Source organism: Microcaecilia unicolor, chromosome 4, assembly GCF_901765095.1.
Source record: "Microcaecilia unicolor chromosome 4, aMicUni1.1, whole genome shotgun sequence".
NCBI classification, from domain to species: domain Eukaryota; kingdom Metazoa; phylum Chordata; class Amphibia; order Gymnophiona; family Siphonopidae; genus Microcaecilia; species Microcaecilia unicolor.
In genome coordinates, this window is record NC_044034.1 from 266,868,344 (window position 1) to 266,891,953 (window position 23,610).

At 40.6% G+C, this 23,610-nt stretch overlaps 1 protein-coding gene across 5 annotated transcripts in view; it reads right to left on the reverse strand.

The window, feature by feature from the left end:
* The window catches only part of MCF2L (MCF.2 cell line derived transforming sequence like), a 329,928-nt gene that overhangs the window by 241,632 nt on the left and 64,686 nt on the right, over positions 1 to 23,610 (reverse strand). Inside the window, exon 1 of one of the 5 annotated variants that reach the window (XM_030201524.1) lies at positions 11,735 to 11,791. The exons of the other annotated variants lie outside the window; for them this stretch is intronic. Coding sequence (XP_030057384.1) covers positions 11,735 to 11,753 — 19 coding nt within the window. The 5' untranslated portion in view covers positions 11,754 to 11,791. Of the gene's footprint in view, positions 1 to 11,734; positions 11,792 to 23,610 lie in introns of those variants that run through there. 5 annotated transcript variants of the gene reach the window in all.

The window sequence follows — 23,610 nt, forward strand, 5'->3', positions numbered from 1 at the left end:
TTTTACAGTTTTCTTATGAAATAGTCTCTGTTAGGAAGGCCTTTTCCTTTTTTTACAGAATTTTGAAAAAACAAATTCTTTATTTACACCATCTATAGACTATATTGAACATATGTAACTGTTCATCTAATCACATGGATCCCTCATCATAGAAATATACACAAAACACATTTCTCAGTCTGCATTAGAGAAACCGTACTTTACAGTTGGACGATATTTAAGATTATACATAACTTGGTATTTCTCTGGGTAAAATTTATTTGAGGTTACATATACATACAATCTTGTATAGAAACGTTTCTATTTTTGTTCTACAGATCCATTTTTTAGCACTATTTAAGTAATCATTTTTTCATAAATAATTATTTTTAAATAGAGCATGTCTATGGATTTGTCGTGCTTTCACACATTTTTTTACAAGGGATTTAATGTTTTTTTCCATACCTAATGATAGTTATTTACCCCTAGTATGCCCTTTTTTCTGGACATCTATCACTATTTGGGTCCTTTTAACATATTCGTTTTATTGATTTATTTCTTTTTATATGGTCGCTTGAATATGGACGTCCATTTAGTTTTGGCATCATGATAGCATCTCATTGAATTCTTTTTAAATATGACATTAATCTTACTGAAGTTTTTCACACTTGATCATATTTTTTGTAGACGTCTCATCTGAAGCGATAGACGTACATCTCAATTGGATCTTGTGATGTCATCTCATTTGCATCCAATGTCTCATCAGCATTTTTTGAATTAAATTCGGATCTAATTTACCTATAGATACATTTTCTAAAAGATCTTCCTGGAAATACATTTATTTAGTTTGTAATTTTAATTAAAAATATGATTTTAATGGACTTTTTTTCTAACTAGTCATGTAATTATCATTACATTCCGACCGTTATAGATGCTGATTCGACCAAATGGATGTCCATCTAATTTTTACCCAACCTCATTAACATCTTATGACCTTACTTCCTGTCTAATTGGCGCCAAAACAGAATATTTTAATTGCCGTTTCACCGAGCAGACATTTTTTCGCATCTGAAAGTTATATGTGGACACGCTTTGTTTTTCATCGCGTCGGTACATCGTGTAGGTCTTTATAAAGGTAAGCTATGTTCCTTCTTTTCCCATGCATGGATTTTTTTTTTATAAATAAAATCTTTTATAAAAATATTTTATTATTTATAATTTGTTCCAGTTTTGTTTTTTCAACTGTTTTTGAGTTTTTGGTGCACAAATAAGTAACAGATTAAGACACGATATAAAATTATCTTTAAGAATCTTTTTAATAGATTATTTCTAATATACATATTTTTGAGGCAAATAGACATAAATATAAATTACATTCTTTCAGAAACATATTACGATATATGGTATTTATATATCCCATCTTGACACCTGCTTACAGTTCATTTTAATGCATCTTTGTAAACATTTGACAGAAAAACTGTGTTTATTCAGAATGTTCTCAATTATATTACAAGTAACATCTCCATAAATTCTCCGCTTAAATGAGAAACCCCGAGCCCTTACACAATACTATTCTGAAGATATCTTCTTCTCAGAGCCCTGGCAGTTTATTAGGTTAAGAGTTTATTTGTTTACATTTCAGACCAACATATACCGAGATCATTTTTTCCATCCTTAAATCATCAAAGGTTCGTCAATTTTTTCTTTTTCTATACCAAGTATCATTTTATAATTTATCTTGCACATACTGTGCCAGTGTTAGTATAATTACTACTCATACATCACATTGTTTTCACTATATTTATTGAATTATAACATGTATGTTTAAACAATTTTCTTATTCACACGTTCTGACTCAGTTGATGTAGTCCAAGTGTTATTTTCTATCCCAAGTTTTTATGCACTATTTTGATATCAATGCAAATATAACTTGTACCGGTGTATGTATATGACTCGATATTACCACTCTCAGGCTACGATACACATTTCACAATTGTTTGATCTAAGCGGATATAAACTCCATAAGGGGGTCTAATAAAGGGATTTCTGTGAAAAAAAGTATGTCAACTACTTAAACTTTTTATAATACATTTTCATTTTGTAATATATTGTCATTTAGACACAAATCAAGGTTTTCATTCAGAGCATTATGTAAATTGTACGGTTGTGCTACCTTAGATTGATTCTGCTTGTTATTCAGATGGTACACATTTTGGATTTACATTTAAGTACATATGTACAAAGCTCATCTGCTTCCCCTGTATCTATTTATTTATTTATTACACCCACCAGGCTCAATGTGGCTTACATAGTACCGTAAAGGCGATTACCAATTCGGGCATGAACAAATACAAAGTGATGTTGTGGTAGAGTAAAGATCATGTGTAACAGACACATTAGGGAATCGTAGGGGGGAAGAGTTGTTATGTCCAGTTCGAGCTTTGGTTTCGTTATGTTGCAGGGTTCAGGCATTTAATTTGGATTGGTACGGTATGCCTTTTTGAACAGATTAGATTTTAGTGATTTCCGGAAGTTTAGGTGGTCATACGTTGTTTTCACGGCGTTTGGTAATGCATTCCATAGCTGTGTGCTTATATAGGAGAAGCTGGATGCATAAGTTGATTTGTATTTGATAATATTGACTAGGTAGTAACATATTAGTATAATCATTAAATATTTCTACTTGTATTTTTCCGTATACACATGTACGAATTTATTCATTATTTTGAGTTCTGTTTTGAATACTTTCTGATATCTTTGTCCACATGAATCTATGAATTGTTTTTTATAACTTGTTTTTTATAATTTGGTTCATGTATACATTTATATGTATTTTTATATATTATTTTATATTTGAAAACTTGATTTTAATTAATCAATGTAAGTTATGTTTATTATATATTTTTTGTTCTTATAACTAAATATTCATCTAATATGACTTTTTTAGACTCCTGAGGCATGCCTGTGGCCGCAACACAGTACTGTGTCGAGTCTACAATAAAATTTATTCATCTTATACCATCATTGCATCAGCTTCCTGGAGTTACTGGTCCACTTCCCACTTCTTTACTTGTTCCTTTAGACTCCGTGGGTTTTTCTGTTCTTCCACCTAGGTGGACAATCTTCCTTGTCAAAGTGGATTACAACATAAAATAAAATCAAAATATACAAAACTCATAAAATCACCATAAAAAACAATAGTGAACATCATAATAAAATATAAGCATTCACAAGTAATACCAAACAGATCTAGAATTATTAAGTACTTGTTAAATACTTTCTGAAAAAGCCACATTTTAGTGCTTGCCTCACCAATCTATTACATTTCTTTGAAGGGGTGAATAAACATGTGGCTAAAGGTGAGCCGGTTGATATTTTGTATCTGGAGTTTCAAAGGGCATTTGACAAAGTATCTCATGAAAGAATCCAGAAGAAATTGGAGAGTCATGGGATAGGAGGCAGTGTCCTATTGTGGATTAAAAACTGGTTAAAGGATAGAAAAGAGAGAGTAGGGATAAATGGTCAGTATTCTCAATGGAGAAGGGTAGATAGTGTGGTTCCTCAGGGGTCTGTGCTGGGACTGCTGCTTTTTAACATATTAATAAATGATCTAGAGATGGGAGTAACTAGTGAGGTAATTAAATTTGCTGATGACAGAAAGTTATTCAAAGTTGTTAAATCGTGAGAAAAATTACGAGACTGGGAGACTGAGCGTCTAAATGGCAGATGACGTTTAATGTGAGCAAGTGCAAAGTGATGCATGTGGGAAAGAGAAACCAGGAAAGAGAAACCCAAACTATAGATACATAATTCAAGGTTCCACGTTAGGAGTCACCAACCAAGAAAGGGATCTCGGAGTCATTGTTGATGATATGTTGAAATCCTCTGCTCAGTGTGCTGCAGCGGCTAAGAAAACAAATAGAATGTTAGGTATTATTAGGAAAGGAATGGAAAACAAAAGTGATGACATTATAATGCCTTTGTATCGATCCATGGCGCGACTGCACCTCGAATATTGTGTTCAATTCTGTTCACCGAATCTCAAAAAAGATATAGTGGAATTTGAAAAGTTAAACAGAAGGGCGACGAAAATGATAAATGGGATGGGATGACTTCCCCATGAGGAAACGCTGAAGCATCTAGGGCTCTTCAGCTTGGACAAGAGATGGCTGAGGGGAGATATGACAGAGGTCTATAAAATAATGAGTGGAGTGGAACGGGTAGATGTGAATCATTTGTTAACTCTTTCCAAAAATACTAGGACTAGGGAGCATGCGATGAAGCTACAAAGTAGTAAATTTAATACAAATCGGAGAAAATCTATCTTCACTCAATGTGTAATTAAACTCTGGAATTCGTTGCCAGAGAATGTGGTAAAGGTGGTTAGCTTAGCGGGGTTTAAAAAGGGTCTTGGCAGCTTCCTAAAGGAAAAGTCCATAGACCATTATTAAAATGACTTGGAGAAAATCCACTGCTTATTTCCGGGATAAGCAGCATAAAATGTATTGAGCTTTTTTGGGATCTTGCCAGGTATTTGTGTCCTGGATTGGCCACTATTGGAAACAGGATGCTGAGCTTGATGGACCTTTGGTCTGTCCCAGCGTGGCAATACTTATGTACTTATGACATATAATAAGTTATATTACGAATACATAAAGGTAAGCTATTCTAAAGCTCAGGGACTTTCCCGTATATAATCGGCATATATGGGGGATGGCAAAGCCTATAAGAGTTCTTGTGATAACCTTAAACAGAAAGATGGCTGGTAAATCGTTATCATAGATGCTACATAACTAGGGCATAGACCATATAAAATCTTAAAAATAATTAGTAACACCTTAAACTCAACTCTTGAGCGCACTGGTAACCAGTGCAGTTTAAATATCTACCCCCTCCTAAAATCAATTTTGCTGACAAATTCTGGAGGGTTTGCAATTTCTCTACCTGTTTGGGTGGAACAAACAGGAGCTTCAATAATTTAATAAGCAGAGAATTGTGGCCTGGATAACAAACTGTAGATGGTATTTATCTAAAAAATATTTTAATCTCCGCAATAGTTTTGGTTAAAAAAAAACCTTTCGGACCAGATTTGTTACATGAGTTTCCATAGTCAAGCAAGAATCCACACCTCGTAGGTATATAGTCCCCAACTATGAACCTTTCTGGTTAACTTTAACCCATAATACATTTATTTTATTGGGATTGACCTTTAGTAGGTGTTCCATCATCCATGTATAAATTCCTAAAAACACAGAGTTCATTAACTCTTTCACTATGCGCATATTGGTAGTGATATGGAAGATCAGTACAATGTCATCCACATAAGAGAAATAATCTTGTCTCCGTCGAAGAATGGCACTCAATTCACTAACATACAAATTAAAAAGGATGGGGGAGAGAGGTGAACCTTATGGGATACCTTGAGGCATATTTTCAAAGCACTTTGGGAGGCTAAGTCCCATAGGTTTCTATGGAACTTTGGGAGGCTAAGTGCTTTGAAAATAAGCCTCCTTGTCTCATAAGCCAAGTCCTAGACAAAATGCCTTGCCAGTGAACCTGGACATTTCTTCTATGTAAAAATCCCTCAAACCACTGTAAACCATGTCCTCCAATACCTATTTCACTAAGGGCCCTGTTTATTAAGCCTGTATAATCAATGTGTATCCTTCCTAAGTGGTATATAATGTGGGGGGGGGGGGGGGGGGAGGGAGTGGGACACATTGGAACCTGTCTTCCTCATTACAATACTAAATGAAAGTAAATGGCACTGGAAAATTAATTACCTTACAAAAAAAACAATTCTGGTTTGTCTGCTGTCTCCTCTGTCCTCCTATGACCTGTGTTGTGTCCCTCCTGCTCCACCTGGCCTAGCAGGGACTTGAGGAGGAGACTTGGTGGGTTGCGACTTGCGAGTAGGACTGGGAGAGGGAGACCACCATCTGCAGCAGGATTATAAATTAATCCAATATTCCAGGCCGGCCCAGCAGCCCTGCACCGATCTAGGCAGCTACTACTGACTTCACAGTATCTCAACAGCCCAGGGCCAGACCGCCAAGTGACACCCCCACGACGCAACCAGATGGACTGGAGGAGCAGGCACTAGCCCGCCGCAGCGCAGCCACGTGCTTAGGAGCCACTCAGGAAGCACTTCATCACCGTGCACAGATAGGGTAGGAACCGCCCAGGCTGGCCAAGCCGCCCACGTGGCACGCACGCACCAGAGAGACTGACTGAGGCAGGAGGAAAGAAGATGAGAGGAGGAGCAAGCGGAGGGAGGAGGACTGAAGCGGCGCAGTCCAGCGCGCAGCTCATCAATGTAAAATGGGTCATCCAAAGGAAACCATTTGCTGCAGCCTTCTGCCTGCTCCACCACTGCGGCGCCACCGCTGAACACCCGGTGATTATGAGCGCAGTGCCGCCGGGCCCCCCTTTCAGGCCAGGCCTGGGGAATTTTGTCCCCCCTGCTCCCCCCCTCTCGGCGGCCCTGCCTGTAATCGATATAAATTTTGGTAGACAGGTGGAAAAAAGAATTTCACCAACTGAATTAATTCCTTAGCAGAATTAGTGCTATTGTCAATACAATCAGCACTCTCCGCAGAGCAACTGTGCTAACTGATTGAAATAAAATGTAGTGATGCAGAATGTCTTGGATAGTGACAGGATGGCAAAAATACACAGGTTCTGGTAGTAGTCTCCATTAGAACACTTGAAAGCTCCTCTACACAAGATCTTGGGATCTCTGTGGGGTGAATTCAATACATAGCAGATCCTTTGGGTTGAGATTCTCATCCCTTTGCGTGTCTCCCCACCACTTCATATCTGAACTCTTTGACATTTGTCCATTATTCTCTACCTGTTGGTACACAGAAAGGTACTTTTACTTTACTTCAATGACTTATTTTTATTAATTTAAGTGGTAGATTACTGTAATTGACTAATGATAGATCTAATTGACTCTGTACCAGGTTACTAATTCCCGTTTCAAGAATTTTCTGATTCAGATAGGGACCCAAACCCCTGACCAGCCAAAACTGGAAAAGTTTTTTTTTTTTTTTTTTTTTTTTTGGGGGGGGGGGGGGGGGGGGTAGGCCAGGCCTTCAAGACCTGGGATTCATGATCTAGCACCTAAATTTCTGATTTTATTCAATAGTGAACATCTAACCTCATCTATTTCACAAGAATATCTTTAATCAATCTAGTTTTCTCATACAAGAGGCAATTCAATAATTTGGTGCCTCCATCTAGGTGCCCAAATAATGTGGGCAGTGAGCCTATTCTACAAGGATACTTGTGTGCGTAACTGTTCTTATAGAATACTAGTGTAAGTTGTCATTGGTGCGTCTACCCCAAAACCAGCTCATCCCCTGACCGGAACAGCTCCCACTGCCTCTCACTGCCTTCTCCCTCTCTTCCACTGTGCCACCCTGAACCAAAGGAGCTTCCATTTTCTCCCTCCCTCCCTTCTCCCCAAACAGAAGCCCTCCTCCCAGATATACCCACAGATTGTCACCACTCCTCCTGGGCCTACCTTACTCACCCTGGTAGTCTAGTGGCTAGTCAGGGCAGGATCGATGCCCAGTAGCTACTGTTAAAATGGCTGCTGTGACTTCTAGCAGCTGTCTCATGAGATTACCACTGGAGGTCATAACAGCCATTTTGAGACTGGAGCCAACATGGGCAGGAGCAATCTGCCAAATACGGACTTTGGGCTAGTTTCGGCACCAAAATCAAAATTCACAGTTAGCCTCTATATGTAAGTGATGCATATAAACTTTGGCCCTGCCTATGCCCTGCCCATGTTCTTCTCCTTATGAACATCCCTTACAGTTATGTGCTAAGCCATTTTAGCATGTAACATAGAATAGCGCTTAGATGTGCTACTGCCATTTACATGTGAATGTCTACGCTTACACATGTGGATGGCAGTATTCCATGTCTCCAATGACCTATTACTGGCTAAATCCAGAGGTCAATATTCCATCCTCATTCTTCTTGATCTTTCCGCTGCTTTTGACACTGTCGATCACAGCATACTTCTCGATACCCTGTCCTCACTTGGATTCCAGGGCTCTGTCCTTTCATGGTTCTCTTCCTACCTCTCCCTCCGCACCTTTAGTGTTCACTCTGGTGGATCCTCTTCTACTTCTATCCCTCTGCCTGTCGGCGTACCTCAGGTTTCTGTTCTTGGTCCCCTCCTCTTTTCTATCTACACTTCTTCCCTTGGTTCATTAATCTCATCCCATGGCTTTTCCTACCATCTCTATGCTGATGACTCCCAAATCTACCTTTCTACCCGATATCTCATCTTGCATCCAAATCAAAGTTTCAGCGTGCTTGTCTGACATTGCTGTCTGGATGTCTCAACACCACCTGAAATTAAATATGACCAAAACCGAGCTTCTCATTTCCCCCCCAAACCCACCTCCCCGCTCCCCCCGTATTCTATTTCTGTTGATGGCTCTCTCATTCTCCCTGTCTCCTCAGCTCGAAACCTTGTGGTTATCTTTGACTCTTCTCTCTCCTTCTCTGCTCATATTCAGCAGATCGCCAAGACCTGTCGTTACTTTCTTTACAACATCCGTAAAATCCACCCCTTTCTTTCTGAGCACTCTACCAAAACCCTCATCCACACCCTGGTCACCTCTCGTTTGGACTACTGCAATCTGCTTCTTGCTAGCCTCCCACTTAGTCACCTCTCCCCTCTCCAGTCGGTTCAAAACTCTGCTGCCCGTCTCGTCTTCCGCCAGGGTCACTTTACTCATACTACCCCTCTCCTCAAGTCGCTTCACTGGCTCCCTATCCATTTTCGCATCCTGTTCAAACTTCTTCTACTAACCTATAAATGTACTCACTCTGCTGCTCCCCAGTATCTCTCCACACTCATCCTTCCCTACACCCCTTCCCGTGCACTCCGTTCCCTGGATAAATCCTTCTTATCTGTTCCCTTCTTCGCTACTGCCAACTCCAGACTTTGCTCCTTCTGTCTTGCTGCGCCCTATGCCTGGAATAGACTTCCTGAGCCCCTACGTCTTGCCCCATCCTTGACCATCTTTAAATCTAGATTGAAAGCCCACCTCTTTAACATTGCTTTTGACTCGTAACCACTTGTATCCACTCGCCTCCACCTACCCTCCTCTCCTCTTTCCTCTACACATTAATAGATTTGTTTGCTTTATTTTTTGTCTACTAGATTGTAAGCTCTTTGAGCAGGGACTATCTTTCTTCTATGTTTGTGCAGCACTGTGTACGCTTTGTAGCGCTATAGAAATGCTAAATAGTAGTAGTAGTAGTAGGGACAGTATTATAAATTATTTTCATATCTTTAATTACACAACTAACAATTTTTACAATGACACTCTAAAGAAAAGTATATATTTTGAAAGCACTTTCCCTAAATTATAAGCTAAAATATTTGTAATCATGTTATTCCTTGGCTTACTTAACAACCCTTATCCCTTTTTTCCCTTAACAAACTCTCAAACTAATTAACAAGCTTAGGCTAAAATCCCACAGCAATACAAGCACCAGCTGTATTTTAATTCATACCCACATGCATTTCAAATAATTTTCATTGAGCAATTAAGCTCCAGTACTTCCTGCTACGTTAGCCTAACATAATCAGGCATATAAAAAGGGCAGAGCAGTGATATCACAAAGTCAACAGGAACACGCTGCGAAAGTAATGCCAAATGTATTATTTCCTTATTCCACCCTTCAATTTTACAATCCAATTATAAAGCAATATGAATGGTAAACAGCATGTCCAGAGTTTCATTATCATCATCCATGCGCATGGAGGAGCATAAAGACTGGTTAGAAAGACCATCTTTTCAGAAATATGTTCAAACAAAATAGTGTGTGGATATGTTAGTCAACCTACGTACATGTAAGTGGGAGAGGAAATCCCAACTGTTGAGTCCATTAATGGATACACACCCACTGAAATTTATTTGCCCCCAGTCCTCTCACCTCTTCACACACATGCTTATCCAAAGTAGCAGGTTCTGGGGGGGGGAGGGGAGGAATGGGGATTTCCCTTCTAGTTGCTGGCATAGGAGTCCCACTAAACAATTACTCAGAGACAGGTATGGGGTGCTCCACTCACTTTACTGAAAATAGGTGCATACCAAACATTACTCTGAGGTAGTCTTTGTCCTCAGTTTGTACAGCATTACTTAGACACTATACTGCTCCACACACTATTCTGTCTGTGATCTGTTTCAAAATCACCAGACCTTTGAAATGTTACACACCTCTTCACTCCTCTAAGTTGGTATGGTCCTGAATGCAGGAGCATAATAGGTTAGAGAGGATCCTGAAAGGATCGTTATATATAAATATAAGTCAACTAAGAGATTGTAGGTAAAAACTTATTTGGTTAAATACTATACTTGTGAATAGTTCTCAAGCGATATTCTTCCTTCATTAGTGCACAATGCACTAAAAATTATGTCTTAATATAAAAGTAAATTGTATGCTGAATTACCATTATCATTTATATAGTATATACCAGATATACGTAGTGCTGTACGAAGACACATAATGAACAGTCCCTACTTCTTGGCGCTTACAATCTAGTCAAGACAGACAAAGAAGGTACACAACAAAAATAAGAGGATTTAAGGTAAAGCTGCAAGGCCATGACAGACGAGGATTAAAATAGGTGGTTCTATGCAGGATTAAAATGAATTACAACATTACAGTTTGTTTTCAAAGCTGTACAGAGTTGTAAATTATAAAGATGGCTGGGACTCAGGGTGGAAAAAGTGATGTACAAGAGTGCTTTTCTGGTTATTGATACATTGTAAGCCACATTGAGCCTGCAAATAGGTGGGAAAATGTGTGATATAAATGCAACAAAAATAAAAAATAAAATAAAATAAATATTTAGTATATAAGTATTTGGCACCGCTTAAAGGACCAAAAAAAGATGTGCTAGATATTCAAGAAAAGACATTTGCAACCTGAAAAACATATGCAGTATAATGTCTCTTCATTGGTCCTTTCAAAGATATCACAACCTTTAGATTCCAATTTTCTCTAGCTCCAATGAACTCAACTAGAAAGAGTACAAGAGACACGGGAGACAATCGGAAGCCAGTCCAATAAAAAGATGACAACTACAGCTTTTTTCTTGTCCTTGTTTTCTAGCTAAGTATGTTTACAGTTGAATTTTTCTCTTGCAAAATCCTACCAATATATCAAACAGCCACACGATAACTAAAAATTTTGCTAATTGTGTGGTTGTCATGATAAGCCGTTTTTAGCTAAACACAAAAACACCTTGTTGCTTCAGAAAAAACCCCAACAATCATATATGGTAAACTCAATGTAGACAGAAATAGGTCTGTATCCAACTACTGATTTATTGTTCCGGCTTTCACCTGACTATGACTGCCAAAGCACGGTAGAAGTAATTCCAGCATATGCAAATGATAGTGTACACACCAGAAGATATAATTTAGTCAGCAATATTTAATTAACTTTTCACCACATTCCGTCACAATGAATGCTGCTGAGTTTGTTGTACACTCTGACTATAGCCCAAAGGAAGACGAATGCATGCTGCAAAGAAACCTCTCTCCTCTGTGGACTAAACACAGCATTAGTCCCATGAGTGAGTCCTTTTTGGTCATAACAACTAAGTGTGCGAGGCACGCCTGCACTACTAACATGTAACCCTGTGGAAAACAACACCCCCCCCCCCCAAAAAAAACCCCCACACACACACAACACACACGGAGTCTAGGCACACCTGTACTCTTCTTCATCATGAGCCACAATTCCGTGATGTCCCGGCACAACAAGGAGATCAGACTTAAGGTCATATTGTTACAAAACAGTCTTGTAGAGATCTTTTGATAAAGAAGCCTGTCAGAGCACAAAGAAGGCATAAAACTCCATATTTCAGTCAAAGCCAAGCAATGTGGGATACAATACCTTGCCTCAAATTTCATGCAAAGCAAGTGTGCCTTTCAAACCAGACAGGGGCCCTCTAAAGGACTCTTTCACAGACACTCACACACTCTCTCTCTCTTTTAATTGCCCACGCACAGTTGAGATATAATCAACCAGCACAGATAACATTTATTTAATAGGCACCTAATCACTTCCAGTTTTGAAATGACTGTAGAAACAAGAGACCATTTAACAAGGTCACGCTCTAGAGGTTTGAACATTTTGTCTGTCGAAAGCCTCCCTACTGGAGCCCTCGGTTTAACAAATTGCAGCCTATCAAGTAAAGCCATCTCTTTCCCCTAAGGAAATCCACTGCAAGACAGACAGCTGTCTTCCTCTGTGATCTTTCTAAGTAGTCAAGCCTTCTAGAATTCAACCAAGGAGCTTGTAATTATGAAGGAAATCTTTTTATCCAGGCATTTAACTGAAAGAACAGAGCTTAATTTGCTTCAGGCTGAAACTACAAAAAACTGTGTTCCACGCTTCCTTGCCAGTTCAGATCATGTGATGAAGAAACTGCTCTAGCAAAAGCATCACAAATGATAAGTTTGATTTCTTTAAAAGATTTGTTGTTTAGGATTTATTTACCACCTTAAAGAAATTCACCCAAGGTGGTTTACAGCAAGAACAATCTGAACAGAGGTAATAGACTATTTCAACAGAGAAAATATTCTAATAGTACATTGTGGCATAGTACGCTACAAATAATGTTGACACAATACACAATAAAACATCTTAATAGCAGCTTAGGGTATAAATAAGGAAAGGTGAAACAAACAGATAAGATAGAGTAACAGGTGTTAGCAAATAAGTGGAATAAGTTAAACATTTGCTGTACTTGTCAGTTTTGTGATGTATTAAGGAATATGCAGGCTTGATTTGCTTCTAATTTAAAGTATACAGTTCAAAGTAATACCTGGACAGAAAAAAATAAAACAAATTCTTTACCAAAAGTACCTTGTGATTTTACTGTTTTTCTCCCTAAAATTCTTTGATGATGAAGTGACATATAGGTTATTAGAACATAGTAATACATTACTATTGGGCAGAGGAGTAGCTCCCAGTAACAACTTAATAGCAGCTGAACACCTCAGTCTGGCCAACAGCCAGTTGGAGCTGTAACCTGCATACAGTGCATGCAAACTCCCTCTTTTAATTCCAGTACTGCTGCCCTATCAGTATTATTTGTGAAACCAGTTACTTCATCATTACAAACCCAGGCTCCTTCCAGGGCTGACTAACTGCACATCAGTTGATCAACAAAGACTTGTGACAACTTTCTTTGCTGCACACAGGAAGAACAAACAAACTCCCAAACAAAAGACTAACAGAAAACAGAGAGAATGACATCACTCCACAGAAAGCAATGTAAGGCAAGGAAATGATCTTCCCCCTTTATGCTGTCTTCCATGTAAGGCAATTAAAATCACAGAAGATGCAGTAAGGAAAGCATAAATCTGCAATCTTCTTTTTACTAATGAAACAGTTAATGTACTGGAGGGGAGATGAAGAAGGAGCCGCTAATTAAAGAATGCTATAAAAACAACCAGTTTCACCCACATAGAAGTCTAGGTAAGGTTTGGAGTTTATGGAGTAATATATGGTAGCAAGTAGCCTATTGTTTAGAGGCATAAACTGAGAATCAGGGAAGCCAGGGCACAAATCCCACCAACACTTGTGTGCTTGGGCAAATCATTTAAACCTCCATTGTCTCAAGTACAAACTTCAATTATAAGCCCTACGACAGCAAGACAATACTTAATGTACTTGAATGCAACTTGCCTTGAACTACCAAGAAAAGACATGAGCTAAATCCACATCCAATCCAGGTATGAGAAAGAGCACAGATGGTGTGTAACCGTTACCAACCTGTGCAATTAGTTTCAGCTTGGAAACTCTTTTGTAGCCTTCTATAGAATGCATTTCTTGCTGGCTGGATCCCAGAACTGTACTGGATCTTTCTGTATATCTGGATGTTCGGGTCAATTTGCAACTGCCTGGGTTAGACAGGTCCATGACCAAGGCAGAGACTAGAAGTAGTAGATTGGGGAGTGAATGTGTCAATAGAGCACACACCAGACTGATAAATGGGGATGTGGTCAAGGGTAAGCTAAAATGACTCAGGTCTTATATTTTGGTCAGGAGAGGAATGTTTTAAGATATGGAAAGTACTAGAACAAGGGAAGTCAAGAGTACTGAAGAAAGAGTCTATGCCTATGTTTGTCAGATCTGGCTACTCTAAAGTCTCTCAGAGAATGAATACTTAAGATATGTGCCACAACATTTTTTCCTCATTTTTCTTATTATTTCTTGATAGGTTTTAAGCAAGCAATCCCTTCCAATTTGTTAAAAAAAAAAGGAAAGAAAAAAAACAAAAAAAGGGGATCAAACAGGAAATTTCAAGTGTTGAGTGTATATCATGTTATTTTCAAAATTCGAAATGTATATGGTAGTTCTATGCATATGTGTGTGTTGTATATAAATATCACATTTATACACAAGGTTTATACAATAACAAAGAAAAAAACTAACAAAAGCAGTAAATTGTGGTAGCAAAAGCAATTAGCAAAACAGGCCACATATGTTAGTCTGAAAGAGAGGTAAAAAAAAATGGCTGATGCAGGGGGAGGGGGGAAGAAATGTAAGAGGCAACAAGAGGAAAAGGGTTGGAGTTCTTTATATCATCTTCATCCATGGAAAAGGCTGCACTATGGTAAATTTAAATATATTCAGCCATTTCTAGAAACAGACATTCAAAACCATATCCATTTGCTGAAAGACCTTCCTTGCTCCATAAACAAGATAGGGCTTAATTATTTATCTAGACCTACTAAGTGTACAGCAGATGAACATTTGTTTTGTTTTACTGTCTTCATTGGTCAGGATTGTAAATTGTTATGACAGAATTGATGTTTTTTTATTTTGTTTCATCAGTTCTGGATTAGTACTGCGATGGTTTTTACCATCTTTAAATTTCATAACCTTATGTTTTGACATTTGAAAATCATGTATATTTATTTATTTGTGGGGGTCCAAGGAAACAAAGGGGCAGACGATCTGCAAGCTCCAAGATGGAAAATATACAAAGCAGATCGTTGATGGATAAAAATGATTTTAATAATAAATTAGAATATGCATACAATAGCCCGACACAGGCCGTGTTTCGTCCTACTGGGCTGCTTCAGGGGCTACAAAACAAAATAATATATAATAAATAATCAAATATAAAGTTAAAATTGAAATTAGAATTAAAAAATTCAATCTAAATCCCACAGAATTTACATGTATATAAAAGAACAGATAAATCAAAACATACATATATCGTAAATATCATATATATAAAAAAGAACAGATAGATCAAAACATACATATATATATATATATATATATATATATATGATAATATGTCACATAAATCAAAATATACATATATATACAGTAAAATATCACATTAAAAAATCAATGTTCTAAATAGTATTATCATGATTATGTTATGCTTGTAAATACAAACAAAAACTGAATGAAATGCATAAGACACCCACCTCTTCAATGTTTCTCCACTACCAAAGGAGGAGTAAAATGATAAAAGCAACTGTGATATACTAAAAAATGAAAAACAATTATGTTAAAAATAGAATGATCAATTCTCGGCGGCCATTTTGAATCTCGCCGAGACTGTCAGGCAGCATACAGGAGGACGGAGAGCAGCGCGCTGGGCAGGAAAGAGGGGGCTCTTTCCTGCCCCGACGTCACTAGACCACCAGGGAACATCGCGTGACGTGAGTAGGGGAGAAGTGGTGACAGGGCCGGGGGGAGGGCGATCCCGAACTCGGACAAGACGCACCGGAGCACCTAGGTTTTAGAGGAGGGAAAAAGGACATTTTTTTTTTCCTATTTCCCTCCTCTAAAACCTAGGTGCGTCTTATGGTCCGGTGCGTCTTATAGTCCGAAAAATACGGTAGTAATCTCATGTAATATAGTGATATACAGTGGGGGAAATAAGTATTTGATCCCTTGCTGATTTTGTAAGTTTGCCCACTGACAAAGACATGAGCAGCCCATAATTGAAGGGTAGGTTATTGGTAACAGTGAGAGATAGCACATCACAAATTAAATCCGGAAAATCACATTGTGGAAAGTATATGAATTTATTTGCATTCTGCAGAGGGAAATAAGTATTTAATCCCTCTGGCAAACAAGACCTAATACTTGGTGGCAAAACCCTTGTTGGCAAGCACAGCGGTCAGACGTCTTCTGTAGTTGATGATGAGGTTTGCACACATGTCAGGAGGAATTTTGGTCCACTCCTCTTTGCAGATCATCTCTAAATCATTAAGAGTTCTGGGCTGTCGCTTGGCAACTCGCAGCTTCAGCTCCCTCCATAAGTTTTCAATGGGATTAAGGTCTGGTGACTGGCTAGGCCACTCCATGACCCTAATGTGCTTCTTCCTGAGCCACTCCTTTGTTGCCTTGGCTGTATGTTTTGGGTCATTGTCGTGCTGGAAGACCCAGCCACGACCCATTTTTAAGGCCCTGGCGGAGGGAAGGAGGTTGTCACTCAGAATTGTACGGTACATGGCCCCATCCATTCTCCCATTGATGCGGTGAAGTAGTCCTGTGCCCTTAGCAGAGAAACACCCCCAAAACATAACATTTCCACCTCCATGCTTGACAGTGGGGACGGTGTTCTTTGGGTCATAGGCAGCATTTCTCTTCCTCCAAACACGGCGAGTTGAGTTCATGCCAAAGAGCTCAATTTTTGTCTCATCTGACCACAGCACCTTCTCCCAATCACTCTCGGCATCATCCAGGTGTTCACTGGCAAACTTCAGACGGGCCGTCACATGTGCCTTCCGGAGCAGGGGGACCTTGCGGGCACTGCAGGATTGCAATCCGTTATGTCGTAATGTGTTACCAATGGTTTTCGTGGTGACAGTGGTCCCAGCTGCCTTGAGATCATTGACAAGTTCCCCCCTTGTAGTTGTAGGCTGATTTCTAACCTTCCTCATGATCAAGGATACCCCACGAGGTGAGATTTTGCGTGGAGCCCCAGATCTTTGTCGATTGACAGTCATTTTGTACTTCTTCCATTTTCTTACTATGGCACCAACAGTTGTCTCCTTCTCGCCCAGCGTCTTACTGATGGTTTTGTAGCCCATTCCAGCCTTGTGCAGGTGTATGATCTTGTCCCTGACATCCTTAGACAGCTCCTTGCTCTTGGCCATTTTGTAGAGGTTAGAGTCTGACTGATTCACTGAGTCTGTGGACAGGTGTCTTTCATACAGGTGACCATTGCCGACAGCTGTCTGTCATGCAGGTAACGAGTTGATTTGGAGCATCTACCTGGTCTGTAGGGGCCAGATCTCTTACTGGTTGGTGGGGGATCAAATACTTATTTCCCTCTGCAGAATGCAAATAAATTCATATACTTTCCACAATGTGATTTTCCGGATTTAATTTGTGATGTGCTATCTCTCACTGTTACCAATAACCTACCCTTCAATTATGGGCTGCTCATGTCTTTGTCAGTGGGCAAACTTACAAAATCAGCAAGGGATCAAATACTTATTTCCCCCACTGTATTATATTGGTCTTCCCAATAAATACTGTATCGTGGTAAAGAGTACACCAATTATGTTGCATCCAACACACCATACACTCAGCAACTTTTAATGTTTCAAAATTTAAAAATCCATTGCATATTGCTGCAGCTGTTTGGGGCAGTTATATATATATATATATATCCTAGTAGAAAAGGCCTGTTTCAGGCACAAATGAAAAAGGCGCTAGCAAGGTTTTCCTCGGAGTGTGTATGTTTGACAGAGTGTGTGTAAAAGTGACTGTGTGAGAGAGAGAGAGTGAATTTACGAATGTTTGTGTGTGACAGAGTGAGTGAGACTGTGTGTCTGTGAGAGAGAGTGTGTGTGCCTGGGGTCCCTCCCTCCCACCCAGTTCCAGTGTCCCCCCTTCCTCCGTGTTCCAGGGTTGTCGTCGTCGTCCCCTCCCTCTCTCCCTTCCTCCAAGTTCCAGGGTCATCCCCCCCCCCTTTTTTTTTTTTTTTAGTTTTGGTACAGGTGATAGATTCTCCCCCCCCCTCCTCCCCTGTCATCCCCTACTCCGAAGTCCAGACCCCCGTCCCTCCCCCGTTCCAGACCCCCCTCCCTCCATCCAAATTCCAGACCCCCCTCCGAATTCCAGACCCCTCCCTCCCACTGTCCGAGTTCCAGGCCCCACCTCCCTGCCTCCCTGCCTCCGATTTGCAGACCCCACCTCCCTGCCTTCCTCCCTCCGATTTCCAGACCCCCCCTCAGAGTTCCTGACCCTTGGACCCCCTGTCTTGACCCTCTAGAGCCCCCCTTCCTGCTGCAAAACCTCCCATTGCGTACCTGTGCTGGCGGGGGACCCCAACCCCCGCCAGCCAAAGTCCTGTTCTTGGTTGCGCAGCGTGGACGAATGTGATCAAGTTGGAATCAGTTTATGTTCGTGCGTCTGATGCACGCACACAAACAGATTCCAACTTGATCACATCCAGTGACATCAGCTGAGGCTTCGGAGCCCAGCGAAGAAAGTTACGGACACAGGCAGCCAGGCTCATAGAACTTTGGAGGTGAGTATTATTATATAAGATATATATATACATATATATACACACACACACACACAACCACATACACACCTCTCTCTCTCTGTATATATATGTATAAAACAGTTGCAGTTTGATTCAAATTTTTTTAATCACGATTAATCATGGTGTCCAGATTACCAGCATCTCTCTCCCTCCCCTCACATACACACACACTAGTGTGCCCACCCTGTCAGCATCTTATTCTTCCCTGTATCCATCTCTCCCTCTTTCCCTTCTGCCCCCTCCCCAAATCCAGCATGCCAGCATCTTATTTCTGCAGTATCCATCTCTCCCCTCTCTTCTCTGTCCCTCCCCTAGGTCCAACCTGTCCCTCTGTCCTCCTCCCCCCTCCACGTCCAATGTTTCTCCTTCTCTTCTCCCTGCCTTCCCCACTCCTGTCAGTGGCAGGATCAACATCTCTCAATGCACTTTCCTCCCTCCCCTGCACACCTGGACCTTCAAAGTTGCTTAGATAGCGGTGGCACCATAGAAAAATTCTATATTCTGCCTGTTCAGGAGGCTCCCTCCGACCCATCTTATGCCCCTCTGACACAATTTCCTGCTTCCTCAGGAGCAGAACTGGTGAGAAAGACCCTCCTGAGCAGGTACTGTATAGATACTGCTGCACTGCCTCTGCCAAGGAACTTTGAAGGTACAAGAGTGGCAAGGGAGGGAAATACAGGGAGAGATGTTGATTGTGCTGCTGACAGGGGTGGGGTTGATTAATTTTATTAGCTGCTTTTAATTTTTTTTTTTAAAGTACAATATATAACATGTAAATCATGGCATTAACTGCAATTAATGTGCAGCCAAAATATGTATATTTTTAGTTAATTACTTAGTTTCTTCTTATGGTATTACTATCATTACTAGAGGACAACATTCAGTGGAAATATATTGCTTTAAGTATGACCAGATAAGTTATTCACTTACTTTTAACCATATATTCAAAACTAGATCCTGTTAAGTTGGCCCGGTTTAATATAGCCAGTAAAAGATAACTGGAAAACTTGTCCTATTTCTTTAGGCCTGCTCTATGACTGACTTTCCTCATTAACTTGAAGGTTAGCTGAATATCACCACTATCTGAGTAAAGGTGAAACTCACACAAACATGCCTCCAAGCCCTGATATTTTTAAATGAATAACTTTTGGCTAAACATCAAGATGCTTAGCCAAAAGATAAACATTTAATGAAGCCAAATTTAAGTTCCAACACTTCACAAAACTAACTAGCTAAAGCACTCTGTATACTAATTGCAGTAAAGTCTTGATTATCCAATGTAAACGGGCCAGGACTCACTGTAGGATAAGTGAAAAGTCAGATAATATGGAAAACAATGGTAAGCCCTCAAACAATGCATAAACAAAGGCTGTAAAATCAGTGCCCTGGATCACAACGGTGAGGTTTTGCTATAAAAGCAGGGTCCCAGGTCTGAAACAAATTGTCTCAGGTGCAAAACTTACCTCTGTGCTACACCAGAAAACGGAAAGAGACACAATGATGTCATGGGGGGGGGGGGGAAGGGGGTGTCTGTCGGATATGTCGGATGGTTGGATTAGTGAAGATCGGATAATCAAGACTGTACTGTACAACTAGTAAACACTGGGAATAGAGTTAAAATGAGTATTTTTATTTATTGGGATTTATTAGCCATCTTTATGAAGAGCCCAATGTGGTGTACAGCAAGTGCTTAGGCACAGATATCACTTTGATGTCTACAAATCATTCTGCTTTAGGGAGGCTTGGCAGACCCTTTGGGTTTCTATATTAATTAGAAGTTGGGAAAGGGTTGGATTTACTTATGGGCTAGACAAGCTATAGCTTAGGGTCTCACATTACAAGGGGCCTAATGCTTCACTAGAATGGATAACAAACCTAAAATTTACTTCCTATTTAACTGATGGGGTCTCAAATGTTTAAAGGCCTAAACAGGCATAAATCCGGCCCTGGCAGGGGATGTGACATAGTGACTACTCAGGGCCAAGAATCTTCCCCCATTTTACACCTCCTCTGAACTCACCTAGTCCAGTCAGCATAATGAGGGTCCTCCAACATGGGGCATGTATCAGGACTCCACCTCAACTCTGCCATGATGGGCCCTAACCTTAGGCATTAGGTGTGGTCATTGCATGTTGGCAGGGACTCTTGCCCACAGCATTCCATGCTCCAGGCAGCTAACAAAGCTGCAGAAGACCAAACTTGGGAATCAAATCCTACCGAGGTTTCACCCTACACAATCTATATTAATAATTCTCACCTCAAACATTCTGAAGCTCACTCTGTGGCAGGGAAACCCTGGAGCCCTGAACTTAGGCTGTCACCACTCACTGTCACTCATGCACCACTCACTCTCACTGATAGATCCACCCACAGCCACGCCCCTTCCGCACATAATTTGCTACCTCAACGTTCTAATGAAGCTGCAACTTCCGGTTTGTGAGGTGCCAGAGATCGGAATTTAGCCCCATTACTGTTTGCCCCGCCCTCACGTCAAACGTGATGACGTTGAGGGCGGAGCTATGACACTTGACCAATCACATCGCTCCGCCCTCAACGTCATCACGTTTGACGTGAGGGCGGGGCATACATCGATCTACTACGCGAGGACGAACGGAGGGAGTGAGCCAGGCAGGCTCTAGGTCACAGGCAGCAAGGGAGCCATCCAGCCACTCTCTACGTCGTGGGGCGGGTCGCCGGCCGGGGCAGGGCACCCACGACCACCCTGAAGCACGGAGGGTAAGTCCAGCAACAAGGGGAGGGGGATGGGAATGAAAGCGCCTTGCTAGCGCCCGTTTCATTGGCCTCAGAAACGGGCCTTTCTTACTAGTACATATATATTTCAGAAATCATTTCACAGTGTCTGATGAATTTATTTAAATGCATTTCTATGCTGTCCTTTAAATAAAAAAAAAAAAAGAGTAGCACAATTATATCGAGAGAAAAAAAATTCCTTATAAATCAATGACAATTCAACATTAACATTCAGTAAAATTCCTTAAAATCAAAAAAAGCTTCCTCACGAAGAAGCCTTTTAAATTAATTTCCTAGTTCTTATCAGGAAAAGGGAGTTATAGTCTTGTATCTCCCCAAAACCTATTAGTCCTCAATCAAGTAATTGAGTTGATATGCAAAGCATGTTATACTGATGAATTTATAACTTGACTGTATATTTTTAAAACTCATACAGATAAAGTCAGGCCCAATACTATCCATATAAGAAAGGCACGAGTCAGGCCAACAATGGATAAAAGTGTGTGAATGTGCCCCAGGCACAAAAATCTTAGACTGTAAGCTAGCTCACTCTGTAATATATAAACCATTTTTGCTGCACCACAGAAAGGCGAATTATCAAAAAACTAATAAGAATAACTAAATTATCTCTTTGTTATATTTACTAATTTCCATTTCTTAACATTTTGAAGCTGAAACCATTGCCTATTGTGGAACATCACAGATTTGAGGGCTATTTTTTTTTTTTTTTAGGGGGGGGGGGGGGTAAACTTAAAAAAAAAAATAAAGAAATGCATAAAAACTTATAAATGGGGGAAAAATCAATACCACATTGGTTGAAGGTAGATATTGAAATGGCTGGCTGGACTAGGATGACTCCCCTTACTACTCACGCCACAAAAACATTCAGATTTTTTTTGTCACCTCTATTAACAGTGATCTAAACTCCTTCCATTACCAGGCACATTGTAAAGTAACACAAAAACCTGCAGAAAACTCACTCAGAACATACATAGTAAAGCTGTCATACCAGTGGCCTAGCCAGACTGCCTGAACCTAAAGTGGGTGGGCACAAAATTTTCTCTCTACCCCCCTTCCCCAGCAAAATGCAGTCACACTAATCAGATGCATTTGTAACACAGGGGTAAAGTGCTGCTTTTCAGTGCATCAGGTTTCAGGAAATAATTTATTTAATAGCCTAACACCCTTTTCAATGAGCTTTCAGAGGCCAAAACCTCCTGCCTCAGGTCAGTATAATGCTGTTATGGTATCCTCTCCTGACCTAAGGAAGGAAGTATTGGTCTCTGAAACTTTATTAACACAGGTACCATATTACTTTATCCTAAATTAAAAATAAAATTATTTTCTTTACCTTTGTTGTATGGCCATTTACTTTTTCTCATTGTGTTGCTCCCAGTCTCTAGATTCTGCTTTCCTTCGTCTTTCTCTTGCCAGGGTTTCCTGTCCATTCGTCACCTATGGCTTTTTGTCTTTTCCTCACCCTTGATCTCCACATGCCCCTTCCTCTTATTCTCCAGTCTTTCCCTACTCTGTCCTCTCCCTCTTTCCATCCAGCAGCTCCCTTCTTTCTCTCCCCATCCTTCCAGTGTCTCCCCTCTTTCTTTTGCATCCAGCGTCTCCTTTTTCTCCCTACCCTTCCATCCAGTGTCTTCCCTCTTTCTCTCCTTATCCTTCCACTCATCTACCCTCTCTCCTGATCCTTCCATCTAGTGTCTCTATCTCTCCTCTCCTTCTATCCAGTGTCTATCTTTCTACCCTTTTCTGTTCAGTCTCCTCCCTCTCTCCACATCCTTCTAGTTTCTCCGCTTTTTCTCTGCATCCTTTCATCCATCTTCCCTCTTTCTCTCCCTATTCTCCCATGTCCAGCAGCTCTCTCCCCTCTAGTCCCTTCTTCCTCTTCTTCCCTTGTCCAGCAGCTCTCCAGCCCCTTCCTCCTCTCCCTCCCATGTCCAGTAGCTCTCTCCCTTCCAGCCAGTCCCTTCTTCCTCTCCCTCCCATGTCCCTGCAGCTTTCTCCCTTCCCTCCAGTTCCTTCTTCCTCTCCCTCCCATGTCCCAGTAGCTCTCTCCCTTCCCTCCAGTCCCTTCTTCCTCTCCCTCCCATGTCCAGTAGCTCTCTCCCTTCCAACCAGCACCTGTCCCTTCCCACTCTCCATTCAGTAACTGTCTCTTCCAAATCTTTCTCCTCCCCTTCTTTCTGACTCTTTCTTTCAGGATCCCATCCAGCCCCTCTCTTCCTCCTTCCAACCAGCACATGTCCCTTCCCTTTCTCACTCTGACCCTCCCATCCAGCTCC